Source organism: Carettochelys insculpta, chromosome 3, assembly GCF_033958435.1.
Source record: "Carettochelys insculpta isolate YL-2023 chromosome 3, ASM3395843v1, whole genome shotgun sequence".
Taxonomy (NCBI): domain Eukaryota; kingdom Metazoa; phylum Chordata; order Testudines; family Carettochelyidae; genus Carettochelys; species Carettochelys insculpta.
The window spans coordinates 11472311-11493644 of record NC_134139.1 but is presented as its reverse complement, the minus strand read 5'-3'; the positions used below and the strand labels follow the sequence as shown (position 1 = coordinate 11493644).

Below are 21334 nucleotides of genomic sequence, written 5' to 3'. Positions count from 1 at the left end.
CTTTCTCAAGTGCTCAGCTTCAGTCTAACTATTTCCACTGAAGTTGATGGGAATTTCACCATTGACCTTAATGCGAGGAAAGTAAGGCAAACACTAAGTGTTTTTAAAAGTGCTATCTAGATTTTAGAAGGCTCCTATACCAAGTAACATAAAGATGACCCACTGTAGCCAGACAGAACCCCCTCTTTTCTCTACTCCATCTTGTCTCTCCTGCGTGCTTCAGAGCACCAAAGGGTTAAAAGAAACAGCTCAGCCCTGGAATGCCCGAAAAAGAGAAGTTACTCACCGCAGTAACGGTGGTTCTTCGAGATGTGTCCCCGTGGGTGCTCCACCATAGGTGACGGCTTGGCCGGCGCCGCAGATCGGATCTTCCAAGCAGTTTCTGCTGGACCGCGCATGCGCCGGCGCGCGCCGCTCCCTGGCGCGCTCCTGGCCATGTGCGCGATCCGGTCCCCGCCAGTTCCTCGACCAACCGCCTCGGTTGCCCCTGCAAAACACTAACAGAGATCCGAAGCGGGGAGGATGGGCGGGAAGTGGAGCACCCACGGGGACACATCTCGAAGAACCACCGTTACTACGGTGAGTAACTTCTCTTTCTTCTTCGAGTGTCCCCGTGGGTGCTCCACCATAGGTGACTACCCAGCAGTAACCCAGATAGGTGGTGGGTAATCGGATTATGTGCAGCTGGTCCCCGAGAGGACCGCTGCAGAGAGACGGGTATCCTCTTGGAATACCCTGTGAAGGGCGTAATGTTTGGCGAACGTGTCGTAGGATGACCAGGTCGCCGCTCTGCAAATGTCTTTCAATGCAACGCCCTTGAAAAAGGCTGTTGATGCTGCCACCGCCCTGGTGGAATGAGCCCTGGGAGTGGCCGACAAAGGAGTCTTTCTGAGCTCGTAGCACATTTTTATGCAGGATACAATGTGCTTTGAGATTCTCTGCGATGAGAGACCTTCTCCTTTAGATTTGGGAGCGAGGGAGACCAGGAGTCTATCCGTTTTTCGGAAGGACTTGGTCCTGTCTACGTAGAAGGCTAGCGCCCTCCTCACATCCAGGAGGTGTAGGCGCGCCTCTTCGCTGGAGTTATGAGGCTTTGGATAGAACGAGGGTAGAACAATAGGTTCATTGATGTGAAACTCGGAAGAAACTTTGGGAACAAAGGCTGGATGCAGCCGTATGGTTACCGCCTCCTTGGAAAAGACAGTGCAGGGTGGCGTTGCCATGACTGCCGCAAGCTCGCTCACCCGACGGGCTGACGTAATTGCAAGAAGAAAGGTCGTCTTTACTGTAAGGAGGCGAAGGGGAACCGTGGCCAAGGGCTCGAACGGTGGTCCCATGAGTGTGGTAAGCACCAGGTCCAAGCTCCACGAAGGTGGAATCGGTTTCCGAGGGGGGTATAGGTTTACCAACCCTTTGAGGAACCTGGTAACCATAGGGTGGGCGAACACCGTGTGCCCTCCCTCCTCATGTCTGAACGCCGAGATGGCGGCAAGGTGGACCTTTAACGAGGATAGCGAGAGTCCTGCTCTCTTGAGGTCCAGTAAATACTCTAGAATTGTAGGTATAGGCACCGAAAGGGGGGCCAGCTGCTTGGTAGAACACCAAGCCATGAAGCGAGTCCATTTTTGTTTGTAGGTTTTCCTAGTGGAAGTCCTCCTGCTACTTTCTAGGACTTGCTGTACTTCCACTGTGCATGTGCTCTCTAGGGAGCTGAGCCATGGATTAGCCACGCTTGCAGTCGCAGGCTTTGGGGGTGCGGATGCACTATGGACCCCTGGGCTTGCGTGAACAGATCCGGCGCCACCGGAAGAGGCATCGGTGGGCGGTCCGACAGGCGCAGGAGTAGGGGGAACCATGGTTGGCGATCCCATGTTGGGACTATCAGGATCATCCGAGCCTTGTCTCTCCTGGCTTTTTGCAGAACCTTGTGGATCAGCACTGCGGGGGGAAACGCGTAAAGCAGGGGGCCTCCCCACGGGATCGCGAACGCGTCCCCCAGGGACCCCCGGCCCAGCCCTGCTCTGGAGGAGAATCGTGGGCACTGTTTGTTGTGCTGAGTGGCAAACAGATCTATTTGGGGAAACCCCCATGCGTGGAAAATCGGCCGTAGTAGATCGGGACGGATCTGCCACTCGTGGGTGAGCGCAAAACGTCTGCTCAACTGGTCTGCCTTCACGTTGTGCGTGCCCGGCAAGTAGGAGGCTCTCAGGATTATATCGTGGGCGATGCACCAGTTCCATAGGCGGATTGCTTCCGCGCATAAGGTACGGGATCGAGCTCCTCCTTGCCTGTTTATGTAAAACATGGTGGAGGTATTGTCTGTACTGATCCCGACGACTTTGCCTTGTATACGGTCTCGAAAGTGTTTGCAGGCGTTGAACACTGCTCTGAGCTCTAAAACATTGATATGTAGAGACTGTTCCGTGGGTGACCACAGTCCTTGAGCCACCTCTTCGCCCATGTGCACTCCCCACCCTATGAGGGAGGCATCCGTAGTGAGGAAAACCGATATTTGCGGCTGATGGAAGGGTACCCCTGTTAGCAAGTTCCCGGGGTTTACCCACCATTGCAGGGATTCGCGCACCCCAGGTGGGGGCGACACCACCCTGTGAACGGTGTGTACTGCCGGCTTGTATACACTTGCCAGCCAATGTTGCATGCTGCGCATGTGCAACCTGGCGTTCTGTACCACAAACGTAGCCGCTGCCATGTGGCCCAGCAGCTGCAAGCACGTCAAGACCGGCACCGTAGGGCTGAAGGTGATGACCTGCACGAGGGAACTGATGGCTCGAAAGCGAGCCTCTGGTAGGTATACTCTCGCCGAGACCGAGTTTATGCGAGCCCCTATGAACTCTATGTCCTGTGAGGGGTCTATCTTTGATTTTGCCAGATTGATAACCAGGCCAAGTGAGGAGAACGTGTTTGCTGTGACGCGTATCATGCGGAGAACCTCCCTTTTCGAGGTCCCTTTGAGCAGGCAGTCGTCCAGATACGGGAAAATAAACACCCCCTGTCTGTGCAGGTAGGCTGACACCACTGCCAAGGTCTTGGTGAAGACTCTGGGGGCCGAGGAAAGGCCAAACGGTAGGACCTTGTATTGGAAGTGTTCGTTGCCCCCCATGAACCGGAGAAAACGTCGGTGAGCCGGATGAATGGTTATGTGGAAGTACGCGTCTTGTAGATCGAGGGCTGCGAACCAGTCTCCATCGTCCAGTGCTGTAAGGATGGAGGCAATAGTGATCATCCGAAAACGTTGCTTGCGCAGATACCTGTTGAGGCCACGAAGGTCTAAGATGGGCCTCCAGCCTCCTGTCTTTTTCTCCGTCAGGAAATACCGAGAGTAGAACCCTTTCCCTTGCAGTTGCTCCGGCACCTTTTCCACCGCCCCTATGAACTCTAGGTGGGCCACCTCCTGCCTGAGCCTGGCTACATGGGAGGCCTCCTGGGGGTGGGGCTTGGGCGGGGGTCGCGGCGGCGGGAGCGACTGGAAGGGGATGGCGTACCCCGTGGCTATGATCTCCAGCACCCATTTGTCTGTGGTGATCCTTTGCCACTGGTCGTAGAATGGTCGGAGGCGATGGTGAAAAAGTCGTTTCGGATGATCTTGTGCAATGGTGGTGATGGCGCAGCCCTGGATTTGTATGTCAAACTTGTGGCCTTTGGCCCCGCCCCGAGGGCGGACGGCCCTGTTGTGAGCGTCACCTGGGGGTTCTGTACTGCTGGTGCTGCTGATGCCGCCCTTGCTCGTAACCCCTGTGATACTGGAGGCGCTGTTGCTGGTATTGGTACCGCCTTTGCTGTGGGTAGTACCTTTTCTTTGAGTATGGAGGGGTGTAAATCCCCAGGGTCCTGAGTGTGGCTCTTGAATCTTTACTGGAATGAAGGACCGAGTCAGTTGATTCAGCAAACAGCTTCTGCAAGTCGAAGGGAAGGTCGATTATCTTCGCCTGCAGATCTCTCGGTATGCCCGAGGTCTGGAGCCAGGACTCCCGTCGCATCACCACTGCAGTTGCTGTGGAACGTGCTGCCGTGTCCACAACGTCCAAAGCAATCTGAACTTCCATCCTCGCAGCCGCGTAGCCCTCTTGCACTATGGCCTTGAGGACCGGCTTTTTGTCCTCTGGAAGCGAGTCCATGAGGGAAGTTAATCTGGCATAGTTGTCGAAATTATGGTTCGCCAAGTGCGCTGCATAATTTGCCATTCACAAGGTTAAAGTGGAGGAGGAGTAGACCTTTCTGCCGAACAGCTCTAGCTTCTTGGCATCTTTGTCCGTTCCCCCTGTTTTAAATTGAGATGTTTTTAATCTTTGCTGCGAGGACTCCACCACCAAGGAGTTTGGCTGGGGGTGGCTAAACAAGAACTCCATGCCCTTCGCTGGCACGAAGTATTTCTTATCCGCTCTCTTTTGGACAGGCGGAATAGTTGCCGGGGTCTGCCATATGGTAGTGGCGGACTCCAAGATCGCTTCATCAAGCGGGATTGCTACTCTGGAGGAGGCCGGGGAGCTCAAATTTTTAAGGAGCTTATGATGTTTCTCTTGCACTTGTGCTGTCTGGATGCCTTGCATGAAAGCTACCCTCTTAAACAGCTCCTGAAACTGTTTGAGATCGTCCTTGGGATGGACGTCCCCTAAGGCCGTGGCCTCATCCGGGGAGGAAAACGAGGAACCGCTGGGGTACATTTCTTTGGACCCTTCCGGTTCTTGATGGTGATGGTGCGCCCTCTCGCTGGAGGTTTGCGAGGGAAAATCTCGTGGGTCCACGGCCAGTCCCCCCTGGGATGCTTGAGTCTCCGTCCCCGATCGCGATTGCCCTCGGGGGTACGAGGTAATATGTGGGGATCTCTCCCTGGTAGATTGCCGATGGTGTCCATGCCCCGCGTGGTAGGGACGACCATGGCAGTATAGGCACTGTTCCTGGGAAGGTGACCTTGACCATTCCCTTTGCACGTACCCTGTGTGTCTGGGAGAGGGGGATCGTCGAGACACTGGAGAGAGCGATTTTGCATAATAGTCCAGCGATTCAAATCCCAGGAAGGGCGAGGGTGGTGCCAGCCATGGGGAGGCTGATTGCAGGAAAGGAGAAGGGGGCTCCGGGTAGGCTAGGGGGGGCCCCTGCCTTCTGGTTGGAGTCTGCAACATGAGCGGAGGGCTGTGAGAAAAGAGCTCCACAGCCCTGTCTGGAGAGGGGCTGCAGTGCCTCCTCTTGTGTGCAGCCTTCCCCCTCCCTTGAGGAGGTAACTCCGCCCCCTGATGGGCGGGGGATCCCGGCCCCGTCGGCACCGTGCTAGGCACGCTCGAGGGCGGTGCCGCACGTGCGGAGTCCTTCTGCGCCTGCAGGCTACGTGCCTGCGCGCTCTGCACCGCCGGTTCCCCGGGGGTCGGTGCCGCTGCCTGCGGTGCCGCTGGTACCGGCGCTTGCTTAGCCGCCGCCCTGCCTGCGGTGCGGGGCGGCTGGCTGATCATCGGAGGCTGAGCCACTTCCACGTGGCTCTCCGTGCCGCCGCCGATCAGCTGTTGCTGCGGCTGGGGGCTGCTCGCTCCTCCCGTCCCGCTCACTGTTGCTGCCGGCAGGGATCGGGTTGGAGAAACTTTCCTCCGTTTTTGCGCTGATGGAGTGAGGGAGGCAGCTTTCCTTCTAAGGGCCCCGGAGGGTCCCTCCTGCTGCGGCCGCTCCGGCACGTCTGGCTGGAGGGCCTTGTCAAGAAGCAGCAGTTTAATTCTCATCTCCCTGTCTCTCCGTGCTCTGGTCGTTAACTTTGCACAGAAGGCGCATTTTTGTGCCACATGGGACTCCCCCAGGCACCTTATGCATAGACTGTGCCCATCGGACACTGGCATCGCCTCTCGGCAGGACTCACATTTTTTAAAGCCTGAGGAGGACATTGTTGGTGAGTCTTTGAGTTTGTTTGTGGGTACTTAGCACTTCTTTGTGCTGTTTCCCCGTCCGATGGCCTGCCTCCGCAGGAGGGCTGATGGCCCTAGCTCCCGGCCTCCGGCGCTTGTTACTGGGACTGGCTTGAGCTGTCCCTCCGTAGCTTGTTTGTTTTTTGTTTTTTTTTTTTTACAAAATAACAACCGGTTACTTATGGTATCCTAAAGAACTGAAAAACTTTAAAGAGAAAACAAATGAAGTCGTTGAATACGCTATGTGGCTTTAGCCTAGTCGGATTCCGTCTGCAGCCGACGGCGGTTGAGAGGAACTGGCGGGGACCGGATCGCGCACATGGCCAGGAGCGCGCCAGGGAGCGGCGCGCGCCGGCGCATGCGCGGTCCGGCAGAAACTGCTTGGAAGATCCGATCTGCGGCGCCGGCCAAGCCGTCACCTATGGTGGAGCACCCACGGGGACACTCGAAGAAGAACACAGATGTGCTTATCTCAGGCACAATCTTTTTGATGCTTCGGAGCTGCAACAAGAGACAATGGGCTAATAAACAGCCGGGCCTCGGACTCCCTTGGCTAAGTACCATCAGTATATTCGCCTACTCAAACGTCCCCGACGGAGGAAAAATCTCCGGCCCATAAAGAAAGAATGCCCTAAAATTATCTCCACCCCACAGGTGTGAACCAGCCTTGTGAGAACCAGTGTCTCGAGAGGAGTTAATTCAATTGGCACCCTTTAGATAAGGAAGAAGCGTACGTGACCCAATGGGTATAAAGTAAGGGTCCAGCAGCCCCTCTAACTGAGCTCCAATTATCTCTACCTGCCAGTCAGGAGGGTCTTTGCCTCCCGAGGTCCTCGTTATTTATTGCTGCTTCCCGAGGGATTGAGTGAAAACGCTGGCCATGCCACGTTGGTAATGCAGGGGTGAGAATAAGACCTGTTAAGTGTATTGCTTTCCTTTTGTTTTCTTTGTGCACATTCCAAAATAGATCTATTAATTGTTACGTGCTAGCTAACAAAGTGTAAACCTTGTAATCTTTGTAACAAAGTATAAATCTTGTAAGCTTGCAACAAAGTATAAATATCTTGTAATCTTGTAACCATAAGAGTTAAGTCTCCTTAGTCAAAAATAAGTAACTGGTTAAGCTGTAACCTGACTCTCCCTGTTACTGTGCAAGCTGAACACAAAACAAAGAACCCAGCTGCTTTTCAGCTGCAATTAGCCTGGTCATTGGTAAGAGAGTGCTAAGAGCTGAGCGCTGACTCATGCCGCTTCCACGGAGCAGGCTCTCTGGGGCACCCGTCAGCCATCCTGGCTGCCCGCTGCAGAGGGACTTTCTCGTCCTAGCAGTTAAAGACTTGGGTGTGGGAAGCTCTCAGTGCAACCGTTGGGGCATCCATCAGACTGCCCTGGCTGCCCGCTGCGAAGGGACTTTTCCTGTCCTAGCAGTTAAAGACTCGGGTGTTAGGACCTTGGGGCATCCGTCAGCCTGCCCGGGCTGCCTGCTGCGAAGGGGCTGTCTGCCCTAGCAGTTAAAGACTCGGATGAAAATACGGGCATAGGTGGTATCTTACCCGACCATCGGCTAACACCCGCTTGCATTAACATTCTAATTTCTGTTTAATAACTAATAATGCCACGACTTCCATGGGCTGCAGCAAGAATCCGTAGTTTCTGCCCCACCAATTTTACAGTCCTACGTGTAATAATTCTAATCCACTCAAGAATTCCTCTGCAGGTGTCTAATGCTTCTAACCTGAGGATCTCAAAGTACTTTGCCAACAAAAGACTAATTAAGTTTTACTCTACCCGTGCAGGGTAAGAAGTTCTCTTCTGCATTTTACTTTTGGAGAAATGAATGCACACACAGGTTAGACAACTCTCAAAGCCACACAGGCATTCTCTGGCTCAGCTGCTGCTTTTTCTTTCCTCAGAATCCTACTGCAATTCTTTATTTGTGGCACCACAGCCATCATGATGTCAACTGACTGATACCAAACAGAGAGGATCAGAACTTCAAGCAACAAATCTGCAGCAGGAATGGATGAGTTCCTTTTACAAGAAATGTTTACCCAAATGTCTGTTGTAACAAAAGAGGTCAAAAGAACTAAGTAACCTACCACATGTGCACATTATGCCCACAGGTTTTGCTAGACAGAATGTTTCTTTAAAGGTTTCTGTGAGGTACCAGTGAGTGCTTAAGTACAGCAGAGATAAAAATGATTATACTTAATAGCCAATATTTTAATTTTTTGGAAGTACAAAAGGGAGGGAGTTTGACAGGAAAATATTGCTAATTTGCTTGGGTATAGTGACATTTTTCCAGAAAAAAATATCTAAGTTAAGGTTACTAACTGTCCTTTCAATTTCAATATTTCATTATCTGTGAAAGACACTAATTAATGTTCTCCGAGGGGTAGCCATGTTAGCCTGCAGCTTCACAACTAACAAGCAGTCCTGTAGCACCTTAAAAACTAACCAGGGTGGGAGTGAGTCTTACCCATGAAAACTCATTACCTAATAAATAAATTGTTAGTCTTTAAGGTGCTACACTAAATAATGTTATCTAACTTTGTACCATGCTTATTTTACATACTTCCATTTAATCAAAAGACTATTCATGAAAATGCAGCATTCAGTTCTCCAAGACTTAACACAGTGAAGCATTGTTAAAGAGCAATATATTAGCAAAATAGAACTCAAGCCATGGTATCATAGCAACATTTGAGTAGCATACATGTAACAGATATTTTGAATGCAATCAAGAGCACTTCTTATGCATACAATCATAATACCAAATAAGCATTTATTTTCTTTCTCAGGTTTGAAAGCACATAACAGCACACTGTCTAACAGTTATAGCATAAATAATATTTGCTTATGGTGCTCTGGGCAGGAGTGTGGAAAGTGGAGGCCAGGCCCTCTCAAGAGAGGGGTATGAAATTTCGTAAGGTGGGCACAGTGCAATCAGCTGTTGGATCTCAGACTCATCTATCTCATTAAAAATGCTGAAATACGTTACTGGTTTTATGTCTGTGTATTCACATTTACATACTGACTAATAAAATGTTTACATTCTACAGACTTATTTTCTTACCCATGAAAGGTTCTCTCTTTTATATGCACTTAACCAAAATTTCTGTCCATTTGGATTACATTAGATGGGTTGGTGGGGGGACGTGATAATTGCAAGGACAAAAAGTGGGGATTGACTTAAAAAGTTTGCTCATCTCTGCTCTAGGGGTTGAAAAACATATGGCACGGGTGTTTAAATTGGACACAGTGGAGTCAGGTTCAACACTCAGGTTCATCCCTTGCATTAATATCAAAAGGGCTGGATAAGAATCCTACTGGGCTAGATGCTATTCCAGTCCCCAGGAAGTTACTGTTCCTGCTCCAGAGAATTGAGAAACCAAGCTGTAATAATTCTGACCCCTCTGATGTTTCCCCCCTGAAGATCTCAAAGCACTTTACAAACAAAATATTAATTAAAGTCTGTTGAAGTCAGTTAGCAGGTATTATCAGTATTTTATCCTACTTTGGTGCCTTCTCAGTAGTAATACTCCACTCACCTATTGATCTCTCCCTGTGTTAATAAAAGACTTTTGTTTTTCTCTCTATTACCAACACATTTGAGTTAACTTGGGATGCATTTTAGCCAGAAATGTCAGTTTGACTCACGGATTTTATAAATTTCTCAAGTGCTTCAAACACAGTGGCTACAGTTACACTACCCCAACTGCCAGCAGCAGTATGCAAATAGGAGGTTTTGAAAATGCAAATGAATGCTCATTTGCATATTCACTCCCTGACAGAGGAAAAGCAGTGTAAATGTGGTTCTGCTGGCGAAACGCCCCCCCACCCTCGCCTTTGGTGGCAGCCTCTTATGCTTGGAAAAAAATCAGGCATAAGAGGCTGCCAACAAATGGGGGGATGTCACCAGCAGAACCATGTTTACACTGCTTTTTTTCTGCTGGCAGCAGCCTCTGCTGGGGAATGAATATGCAAATGAGGAGCCATTTGCATTTTCAAAATCTCCTATTTGCATACGGCTGCCAGTAGTTCTGGTCAGTGTAACCATAGCCAGTATCTCTAATTCAGTACAGAAAAATGGACAAAGCCAAAGGCAGCTGGACTTCTTGGAGAGAGATCCTACAATGTGCAGCTGGTAGACCTACAGAACCAGCGCACTGATCAATGGCATTCTTCTGAGGCATCTTCTTGTTTTCTGCTGTTTTCTTTGAATTGGCTCATTCCAAGCACGAGCTGTAATTGCTTTTTCCACCAGGAGTGAAAAATGTTCAACTCTCCAATAGATAACTGTCTCATTTCAGATGACTGTTCTCTCTGCTACCACTCTGTACTCTGTTCTGACAGCTACTCAGCACATCTCATTACCCTAGTTAATAGGGAGACTGAAAGAACAGAACACTGTCAACCGCACGTGCTGGTTGATCCTTTATTTTCCACGTGGCTTGCTCAGCTGACTCTTGGAGGTTACATGTACTTCATGTATTCTATACAATTTTACAAATGAGGACACATAAAACCCCTCTTGGGATTTATTATGAACAACTGAGTATTTCACATTCTGATCTGTGGATATGCACAGATATAACCATGTTTTCCATATGTCTGAGGCAGGAAAATCCCCAACTGCTCTGCAAATGAGCTGGATAAAAATCCCTAGGTGAGTGGTGAACCCAGAGACAGCAACAAATAAAACAAAAAAGATCTGAAAGGCAATTCCTTACTGGGATGGCACAGAACATTATTTCAAGTTTACCCATGCACAGAAATCAATGTGTTGTGGTCAGCACATCTGAAAAATCAGAGCAACACTTAGTAGAGCACTTAAGACATGAAAATGATTTTCAGTAAGAAAAACTTATTTTCAAAGATGATACAGATGTGAAAATTCTAAATCTAAAGCTACAAATTGTGAGGAAAGGAGGAAGAAAATAGATTTCCATATGGCCTGCCTGACATGTTTGCTTGGTAGAGATAATATCTAAATATACCGATAGCGTTAGCACAATGTAGGTAAGAAAACAACAGAAGTAGGTACAGAAATGAAAACAAACATTTCACAGGACATTAGAAGAAATATTCCTCCAGTAAAGAAACTATAATTTAACAAACTGGATTACAAAGAGTATAGTGGGCAACAAAATGGAACAGAAAGCAAGACAGTGACAGCAAAATGGCTGTGGTTTTTTTCTGAGCTGTTGCAATGGCATAACAGAGTACCTCAAAGGCTGTTCTAACTTGTACTAGGGACAGAATCTTGATCTGTTTGGTCCCAGAACTGGAATTTGTGAAATGATGTCTTATTAAATGTATTTACTAATATGTTAAAGAGTATCTCATTACAAAATAAGTAAATTTGTATTTCTAGACCGGTTGAATAAAGCGGCTAATTTGGAGAGTAACATGAAAATATACATTGGAAAAACTTTCCACTGGCACAATTTCCTCAGTTAGAAAGCATGCAGGTCTCTGCATGGATTCTGTCTGACACTATTATTTCATTCAAGAATTCTGTTGAAATAGAAAATAATTTCATTTAGCTTTTGTCTACATTAAGTAAATTCATATGGTTGTGGACTTCCTCACATCATAGATTGTGGAATGAGATAATTCCTCTATGCTCTATTGCAGGAGTCAGCAGCCCCCCTGCATGGGTGCCAAAAGTAGCAAGCAAGCAGGAGCTCAGTTCCACCCCTCCTCCCCCAAGTAGCCAGGAGCTTGCTCACAGCCACGCTGCCTGTGGATTGACAAAAGACCAGCTAATGCTGCCAACCATCACCTGAAAGGTAAAGTTCTGCATCTTGAGTTTTTTATTAAGCAACTTGTTGTAAGTAGGACTGTTAGTGACTTTAACAAGTATCACCAGCACTCAGACTGTACATAGAGGTCAAAACATTAAATTTTGGCACTTTGCCTTGGAAACGCTGCTGAGTTCTGCTCTCTTGCTTTGCATGTGTAACAGTGGGGATTGTAAGACCCCCTCCCCCTTGGTAAAGTGCTTTGTGATCTACTGATGAAAAGTGCTACATTAGGAATAAATATTGCTATTTGCATTTTATTTCTTTCAAGTGGATAGTGAAGTTAAATAGAAAAGCAATGATAGTGCTGTCCTGCAGCACTTTCTACGTAGTGGAGATTACAACATGATGCTTTACTAAAACAACATGAGACTGTGAGGTCATTATACAGGGGAAAAAAAAAGGCAACTGCAATGTTTGCATATTCTTGTTGCTTATGAGCTTCAGCTTGTCAGTGCGGCAAGGGAATGCTATTTTTGAGCCTCATCCTGGGCCAAAAGAAATCTGATGCGATTCAACAAGGAGACATGTAGAGTCCTGCACTTGGGGTGGAAGAATCCCAAGCATTGTTATAGGCTGGGGACTAAGCAGCTAAGCTAAGCAGCAATACGTTGGAAAGGCGCCTAAGGATTATGGTGGATGGAAGGCTGGATATGAGTAAACAGTGTGCCCTTGTAACCAAGAAGGCCAACGGCATATTGGGGTGCATTAGGAGGAGCATTCTGAGCAGATCTAGAGAAGTTGCTGTTCCCCTCTATTTGGCAATGGTGAGGTCACATCTGGAGAACTGTGTCCAGTTTTGGGCCCTCCGGTATAGAAAGGATGTGGATATGCTGGAGCAGGTTCAGTGGATGGCAATGAAAATGATACAGGGGCTGGAGCACATGACCTATGAGGAGAGGCTGAGGGATTTGGGTTTACTTAGTTTGCAAAAGAGAAGACTGAGGGGTGATTTAATAGCAGCCTTCAACTTCCTGAAGGGTTGCTCTAAAGAGGATGGAGAGAAACTGTTCTCAGTGGTGACAGACAGCAGAACAAGAAGCAATGGTTTGAAGTTACACAAGGAAAGAAATAGGTCAGATATTAGGAAAAACTACTTCACCAGGCAGGTGAGGAAGCACTGGAATGTGTTGCCTAGGGAGGTGGTGGAATCTCCATCCCTAGAGTTTTTTAAGTCCTGACTTGACAAAGTCCTGGCTGGGATGACTTAGTTGGGGTTGATCCTGCTTGAAGCAGGGGGCTGGACTCAACGACCTCTTAAGGTCCCTTCCAGCCCTATGATTCTATGACAAGCCAACTGGGAATTGCAATATATTTGGCTAAATTATAACTCCTTTCCTGGAGGACTGTTTCTTCCAATCTCTTTAGAAACATTTTTATATTCTTTTCTACACTTACTTCTCTTGCACCCCTATGAACTTCTAGGATTAGTTTCTAATGCTTAGCACCTGTCTAGTTGAGGCCCTTTTGAATTCATGCTCCTTAATGTCAGTGAAGTCACGACACTTTACACCAGCTGAGGGCCTGTTCCATTATCCTTCAATTCTTCCACTGGGAACTGATTTTAGAGCTATGGTGCTGTAGCCCAGTAAGCCACTTGTCAGAGCACGCTTTCTCAGCCTGCTGAATGACACTGGGCTGCTCACCTGTCATGAGAAAACCTTAGCTGTTGCGTTTGTTGCTCATGAGCATTAATCAGCAGTTTTTTCAGTAGTTCACACTGCTGGGTCAGATGCAAATCGCGTATTTCTTGCTCTTCAGCGCTGTGGGTGTTGATCATCTCTGACCACTCTTTAGTGTGCTGAGCTACAATTTCTTTTACCTGCAGAGAAAGGATAGTGACTATTTTGTCAGTACTTCTCAGGGTCGTAGCATAAGATCAATCGTTAACAACAGCGGAGGTAATTTTGAGATAATTACAGTAACCCAACAAAACTAAGTTGCAAGAACTAAATTACATAAACCAAACTGCTCCATGCTGACATGAAGCCACGCAGGAAACTACAGGGTATTATAAACACTAGATATTAAATACACAGGAAAACGGCCCCTCTCTACTAGGTATCTCTGTTACCTCGCTGCTCTAGGTGAAATGACTGAATTAATGCCTTCAATTGTACTACAATTCTTTTTAACCCCCCTGTAATGTAGGCTTCATTATATACAACTGCTGAACATTCTTGGCTGCCATAAAAATATAAAATTAAAGAAGTCAGATATGGAAAATACCTAGTAGGAGGAATTTCTCTATGGGATAAAACCCAGGCTCTGATTTTTGTGGAGAGAATCTTATTCATGTAGTCAGTTTTTAAGAGAAATCCTATATTTAATACACCCTGCATCTGCAGATAAGTTACATAGCTGTGTCTTATGCTCATTAACTCAGCAGGGAGTCTGAGAAGCACTCTTTTCTTGCCAGCTCCCAAGACTCACAAGAATAATAAGATTAAAGTTTTGGCAAGTTCTCAAGAGAGAATGTGAAGAGGTCTAAACCCTCAGAATTCTTATTATAAGAGTATATTGCACTCAATGTTTTAGAAAAGTAACTAATAGAAAGATATACCTTATTGTCACTTCATAATTAGTGAAGCAATTTTGACAAGCTACCCGATTTCTTCATAAATGCACACAAAGACAGCACCTCACCAGAAACGCATTCTGTTTAAAGTGCTACTATCAAAACTAGTTGCCTTTGGGCATTGTTATAAGGAAGCTAATCTAGATGCTTCAAATCAAAACTGCCATCACAGAGCTCCCAAGTGACTCCTTAATGCCAACCCCTAAGAGGTACTTCCTCCCATATATTGGAGGGGTAGCCGAGTTAGTCTGGATCTGTAATAGCAATGAAGGGTCCTGTGGCACCTTATAGACTAACAGAAAAGCTCTGAGCATGAGCTTTCGTGAGCACAGATTCACTTCATCAGATGCTGGTCTTGGAAATCTGCAGGGCCTGGTATAAATAAGCCAGAGCAAGGGTGGGGATAACAAGGTTAGCTCAGTCAGCAAGGGTGAGGCTTACTACCAGCAGTTGATCTGGAGGTGTGAACACCAAGGGAGGGGAAGCTGCTTTTGTATTTAGCCAGCCATTCGCAGTCTGTGTTTAAGCCTGAGCTGAGGGCGTCGAATTTGCAGATGAATTGTAGCTCAGAAATTTCTCTTTGGAGTCTGGTCCTGAAATTTCTTTGCTGTAGGATAGCTACTTTTAAGCTCTTTCAGTGGACTGAGAGCAAAATAACCAAGTGAGAGAGACCTGCTAGGAATTAGAGCATCTCTGAAGGCAACTGGTACCCAGACTCTCTGCCAAAGGTACAAAAAGAAGAAGAATAGGTTACATGTTAAGAACTACAGTCCTAGCTGATAATTAAGAGTTCACTTCTTTTTCCAAGCTAGAAAATACTCTGATCTATTTAAAAGTTAGATATTTAGTTCTAAATAAATACGTCCCATTTGAAAATGTATATGGTTTGGGGCAGGGAAAGCAGATGGAGAGCTGCATGGAGTTTAGCTTTCTCGAGATGGCGGGAACACAAAAGCCTTTAAGAGATAGGAATTTAAGTAAGCTAATACAGTGAGTATATCAGATGGGTAGCCTTGTTAGTCTGTATCTTTGAGAACAACAGGAAGTCCTGTGGCACCTTATAGGCTAACAGATATTTTGGAGCATAAGCTTTCATGGGCAAAGACCCACTTTGTCAGATGCATGGGGGGTTGGGCGGGGGGGAGGTTCCATGAGAGCTCCCATTCAACAGGTACTTAAGCATGAGCATATCTCAAAGCATGGGAATAACCTCCCAGACTTCAATGGGACTATTCACATGGTTAATGTTATGGCAGTGCTTTATAACCTTACTAATTTGACACCTAGATGTAGTGGAGTCAACTTATGGGAAACAGCCTGTGGGAGAAACACCTTTAATGACAGGCTCCCGGAGATACTGACCTCTAAACCAGACTATACTGGGTATTAGATTTATCAGGGAGCTGGAGAGATCAATTGAAATGCCCAGTAAACATTTATGCTTTCTGGATGGGATTTTCAGAACAGCTGAGTGTTGGTCTATCATTGCTCACATGGCAACCAAAGGGATTTCTACTGCTGACTTCAATGGGAGCGGAGTTGGGCCAACACTGGGGTCTTTGGAAAATTCTACCCTTCATGTTTTTACATCCACACGCAAGAAGAGATCAGCCCCACCTAAGGTTCTCTGTAGACGAAGACACAACAAGGCCTAAGTTAGCTCAGAGCTTAGTGACGGAGAAAGAAATATGAGTGAGTGAAAACACGTCAGAAACAGGTGCATATGCTCAGAAAAGTTGACGGCCATCATGTTAGAATGTTTATAAAATCAGCACTCTGAGAAGACACAGAAAGTAGGGGAGAAGGAATAATGTTTCTCCATGCAGGCAACTGTAGTTATAATAGCTTTCCCAAAGGGGAAGAGCTGGCTGGGTGGTGCGCCCTTTCAAAAGTTGGTACAAACTTAGAAGCAATTGTGGTGGAGCTGGTGTGAATTTCTCCTTCTTCCTTGCAGCAGTGTGAATCCCCCACATGCTACCCAGGACAAGGCCTCAAAGGCACAACTGAAGACATTTAAGAGCAGGTTAGACAAACACCTCTCAGGGACAGTCTAGGTGGTGGCTGGTCTTGCCAGGAGTGCAAGGGACTGGATTTGATGACATTTTGAGATCCCTTCCAGTTCTAGTAGTCTGTGATTCTATGAATCTGCATGTAAAAGGCCTGTTTCCCATTTATGCTAAAGCCATGTTACATAGCTTTGGTAGCATAAACAGGCGTTAGAGAGGACATAAATACAATTTGCTCCCATATTCAGGTTCCTTCCCACTGTCAGAGCATTTTAAAATAGTGCTAGTGTAAGATAGAATCAGGCCCAAGATGTCCTGCTCAGAAGTATCTTGAGACACCAACTGATTAAAATGCAAACACTGGAGATCCTGGTGAAAATAAGTGCTGGGTGACTTAGAGACAAAGAGCCTAAAGGGGGCAAAATAATTACAGAGAAGCTATGACTTCTAGCCTCTCTGGAAAGGAACGTAAGAAATGATCTGATAGATGTTTCTGAATAGTGGCTACATATGTTACATAGGAATACCAAGGGTGAAATGCTGTCAATTGGGCAGATATCCTAACACCAATGAAGACGCCAACAACAAAGCGTAGGCAACTAAGCAAGATTATTATTCAAGTGCTTGATCCGAGGACAAAAGGATAAACATTTTTAAAATCAACTAATGCTCATGGAGAGGTGCACTACAGAGAATTGAAAATATTAATTTCCTAGACCTCAAAATGAGCAAGCAGCCTAAAAGATACGTATTTCTCCTAGTAAAACAAGACTTTCTGAAATCATCTCTGTCACTGAATATCCTGCAAATCTGAAAGGCTGATTTCAAGCAAAGCAAAATATGTCCTGGGACGAAGAGAACTCTGCCAGGAAGAGGACAGCATGAGAAGTTTTGCAAGTCTGCCTTTCCTCTGCTTCCATGTCTGTCTAGAGAGACCAAAATTTTGATGTAGAACTCTCAGTAACACTGCATATTCAAGATGTTTGCTTAGGAACTAAAATACTGTTGGAATAAACATTGAGATATTTCTTTCTCCTTTCCCTGGTCTCCTTTTCTTGCTGAAAACTAGGAACCTAGTTTTCTAAGAAAGGACTGTATCTTGCATCAACGAAGATAACTGTATGTCAAGTCTGTATTCGTGCACTCAAAACAAAATGAGGATTTCATGCTAAATGTGAACTGGTTCTGTATCCACAATGTTTTGCAGCAAGTCTCTATAGCCCATTCTCGCTGCCAGTGCTCAAGGGCCCAGGGGCCTAGTATCTAGTTTCATTTATATGTTGTGGATGATGCAGATGTGACACATGCTGGCTTAATCCTACAGGTTCACTAATCCTATGAACTCACTTGACCTTAAAATCAATAGGCCAAATTGTAGCAGGTATATGAACAGCTGATGAGTATCTACCATTCCCATTGAATATTCCTTCCACTTGGGGATTGTAGGAACTCAGCATCTCTCAGAATTTTCCCCACCATCATTTCTACCTGCATTGCTGTACCCTGTTGAGGGTAGAAGAAATCTACATTTCTGTTTGGTGTGGAGGAAACCACCCAGAGGGATCCTAGCAAAAGCCAACATCAAAGGTATTCTGGAGGATCAGGAAAGCCAGAAAGACTGGAAGTTTCAAAGGGGGGGTCTCAGGACCCTTTGAGACTCCAACCTAAAGCTAGATATGGAGAAGAGAGCAAGCCATCCATCCCTGTGGGGAGGCGTTATGCATTTGATGGATCTGCTTGAAAGCATATCTCTTAATATGCAAATCAGTTTGTGAGAAGGAAAAAAAAAAGAGTCAGGCCAGGTCTACACTAGGCCGAAAAGAGGATTTAAGATATGCAATTGCAGCTACGATAATTGCATACCAGGAATGAAAGTATCCTATCACGACATCCACACAGAGGTAGGCCGATGGAAGAAATGCTCCCATCAACCTCCCTGACTCCTCATGACAATGAGGAATGCCAGGACTGACTGTAGACCCCTTAAGATTCAGTTTAGCATGTCCCCATTAAGTATGCTCAATCGAACCCCAGAAGGTCGACCCTGAAGGAGTCGATCTTTCAGTAAGTGTAGACCTGCCCTCAGATTCACTGGACGTAGAAGGTTAGTAAACCTGTAAATGTCCATGTATGTTAGAACCCAGTTTGGACAGCTGAGGTCAGCTCAAATATTTTCTACTGTGTAAAAAACTTTCATATCTCTTACACTTAACTTTGTATTTAAATTTACTGCCTAGCTGGCAATGCTCTCTCTAGAGCTCAGCTACCCACATTGATTTTTATAACTAGATTTTAGTTGGTGCTTTTCTTTCTTATCAATCTGCCAGCATTGTCTTTTTTTAAATTTAAGACAAATTCAGACATTTTCTTTTGTGGCTGCGTTGTTACGATTGTTATTTTGGGATAGAGGCCCTCCTGCCCCTAGCTCAACTTCACATCTTCACTGCAGCAACTCCAAACTGTGGGCCTGATTCTGAGCTGTGGTACTCAGGAGATGCAACCAGAAGGGAGGAGGCGGGGCAGAGTTTAAGCTGTCTTTGCATCTCCCAGACCATGGGCTCTGTTGCATACAACTTAGAGCACCCCAAGTAGTTTCCTACAGCTGCTTAAAGAGCACTCTACTGGCCTATGACACAGGAGCAGAGTACAGTAAACTCTGTTGTAATCGGTATTCAAACAAACAACCTCCTCAATTAACCGGCATTCCATCCCATGTGTGTGCAGCAGGCAGCTTCTCCGTGCTCCTGTCCAGTGCCCTCCGCCCAGAGCAGCTCCCTACATGACGTGGCCATGTGTGAGTCACCCAAAGTGGCTCCGCTCCCCTCCCCACCCCACCCAGAGTGGCTTCTGCCACAGCGATGCACAAGCTTCCCAGAGCAGCACGTGGCTGCCCACACTGTGTGGCACCCTGACCAGAGCATATTGGAACCTCCCGCATACCCGGCATATTGGAATATCTGGCAACCTCCCGGTCCCAGGGCTACTGGGTATGGGAAGAGTTTACTGTATACTCTAATCATGCTTCTTCCAAACTGCAAATTTCCCCATCCTATTGAATCTGCCTCCACCTGCCTAGCAACAGTAAAGAGGAGCACATACCACTTTGCCACCAGCCCTGTGTCTCTGGGCAAGGCCCTTCATGCACAGGGTATTACCCTTTTTCATCAAACAGGCTACAGAAGGTGAGAAAACTGCAATTTATTTGTCCTGGTTACATGAATGTATGACACTAGCTTGTCTTAGTCTGCTTAATGGGGCAGCTTGGTTACCTCTCCCCATGTGTGAGGTTTGATTACTCTGCCCATTTCTAAGACTTCACATGTATTAGGTAAAAATCCCCCCTTGTTTTCAATCTCCTCCATTCTAATCTCTCTAGGTCACTTTGCAGCTGGTTCAATCCTACAGTGTATTTGCTGGTCCTTTAACTTTGATGACAACTGCAAACCTAACATCAGCTCAACAGCAACAGAGAAAACTTTGAAAAAACAGTGCAGGAGAAAGCTGAACAAGGTGCTGAATGAGGATTAGTTAAAAAAAAAAGTGGCTGGGAAGTCTTTGGAAATATTAGCTAAGTTCTGGACTGCAACTTGCATGAAGTCTGACAACGTTTTAACCCTACATGGGAGAAGCTCTGTGCAACTCTTGAAAGTGGTCCATGACCATAGCTTGACAACAACTGATTTAAAGCCAACTGGGACTGGATCTTGGATGTTGTTGTTTGAGGACAGGCATCTTGGAGACAGTAACTGACTGACCTCAGGAGAGGAGGAGTAAGAAGTAACAAAATAATATGCCAGATGGAACAGGGGTGGGATCAGGAGAGGGCTCCAGAAGGCACAGAGATCAGAAAGGGTGTTGGGCAAGGTGACATTGACATAAAATGAACAGAAGGCTAATTCCTTTTAGAAACATTTTTGGTAACAAAATGCACCTCTAAATTTCATATAGCACATTTTCCCCGTTGTCTGCAGAATTGAAATTACTACAAAATGACCAAACATTTTTGTTTCACAATGCTAGGAATTTGGCAATCTCTCCAAAAATTGTTAAATGTCAGGACATGGATTTTGCTGATTTTAAATTAAAAAAAAAACAAACAAACAACAAAAAACCCTCAGAGCTTTTAGAAAGACTTACTCCCATGCTTTTCTGCACATCATTACTGCTGAAAATCATTCACATGCTTTCACAAAAATAAACGACCATTTGGGTCTCCACAGAACTCAAATGTTGCATATGTTAATAGGAGGGGCATGTTTTCTTACCTTAGATTTGTGATCAGATGTTAATGCCTGAATTTTAATTTCAGTTTCTTTCTTCATTTCAAGACAATTACTTCCTCTAAAAAAGCAAAATGGCAAATGTGTGCCACAAGTTAAAAGCTCTTCCCATCCAGTCAGCTCATACTAAGGAATAGGTTAGTCAATGATGAAGCACTGTAGTGTATGGAATGCAGTTTATCTATTTTAGCAATTTATTCAGCCCGTACAAACATTATTAGCTTCACACTCACTCAGTTCAAACACACTTCACCTGTCATTCTAAGGTGGACCCGCAATTATTCAATTGCTAAGGATATGTCAGCAAATCCATTTATGGTGCTTTAGTAACAGAGAGGGAGCCGTGCTAGTCTATATACTATCAAAACAGAAAAGCAGTCAAGTAGCACTTTAAAGACTAGCAAAATAATGTATTAGGTGGTGAGCTTTTGTGGGACAGACCCACTTCTTCAGACCATAGCCAGACCAGCACAGACTCAATATTTAAGGCATAGAGAACTAAAAACAGTAATCAAAGTTGACAAATCAGAAAAAAATTATCAAGGTGAGCAAATCAGAGAGCAGAGGGGCCGGGGAGGGTGGGTCAAGATTAGATTCAGCCAAGTATGCCAAAGAGCCCCTATAATGTCCCAGAAAATTTGCCTTCTGGTTCAAACTATGTGTTAATGTGTTGAAACTGAATATGAAAGAGTTCAGCAGCTTCTCTTTCTAAAGCAGACTGATTTATGGTGCTGGTTTCTTTTTCAGCCAGTAAGCC

General features: G+C 46.2%; 1 protein-coding gene across 4 annotated transcripts in view; it reads right to left on the bottom strand.

Annotated features, from left to right (window-relative positions):
- The window catches only part of PLCB4 (phospholipase C beta 4), a 143608-nt gene that overhangs the window by 15704 nt on the left and 106570 nt on the right, over positions 1-21334 (bottom strand). For all 4 annotated transcript variants that reach the window (XM_074988461.1, XM_074988463.1, XM_074988462.1 and 1 more), the window contains 2 exons: positions 20563-20638; positions 13360-13535 (listed from right to left, as the gene is read on the bottom strand). In XM_074988461.1, the coding sequence (XP_074844562.1) occupies positions 13360-13535; positions 20563-20638 (252 nt within the window). The remainder of the gene's footprint in view (positions 1-13359; positions 13536-20562; positions 20639-21334) is intronic.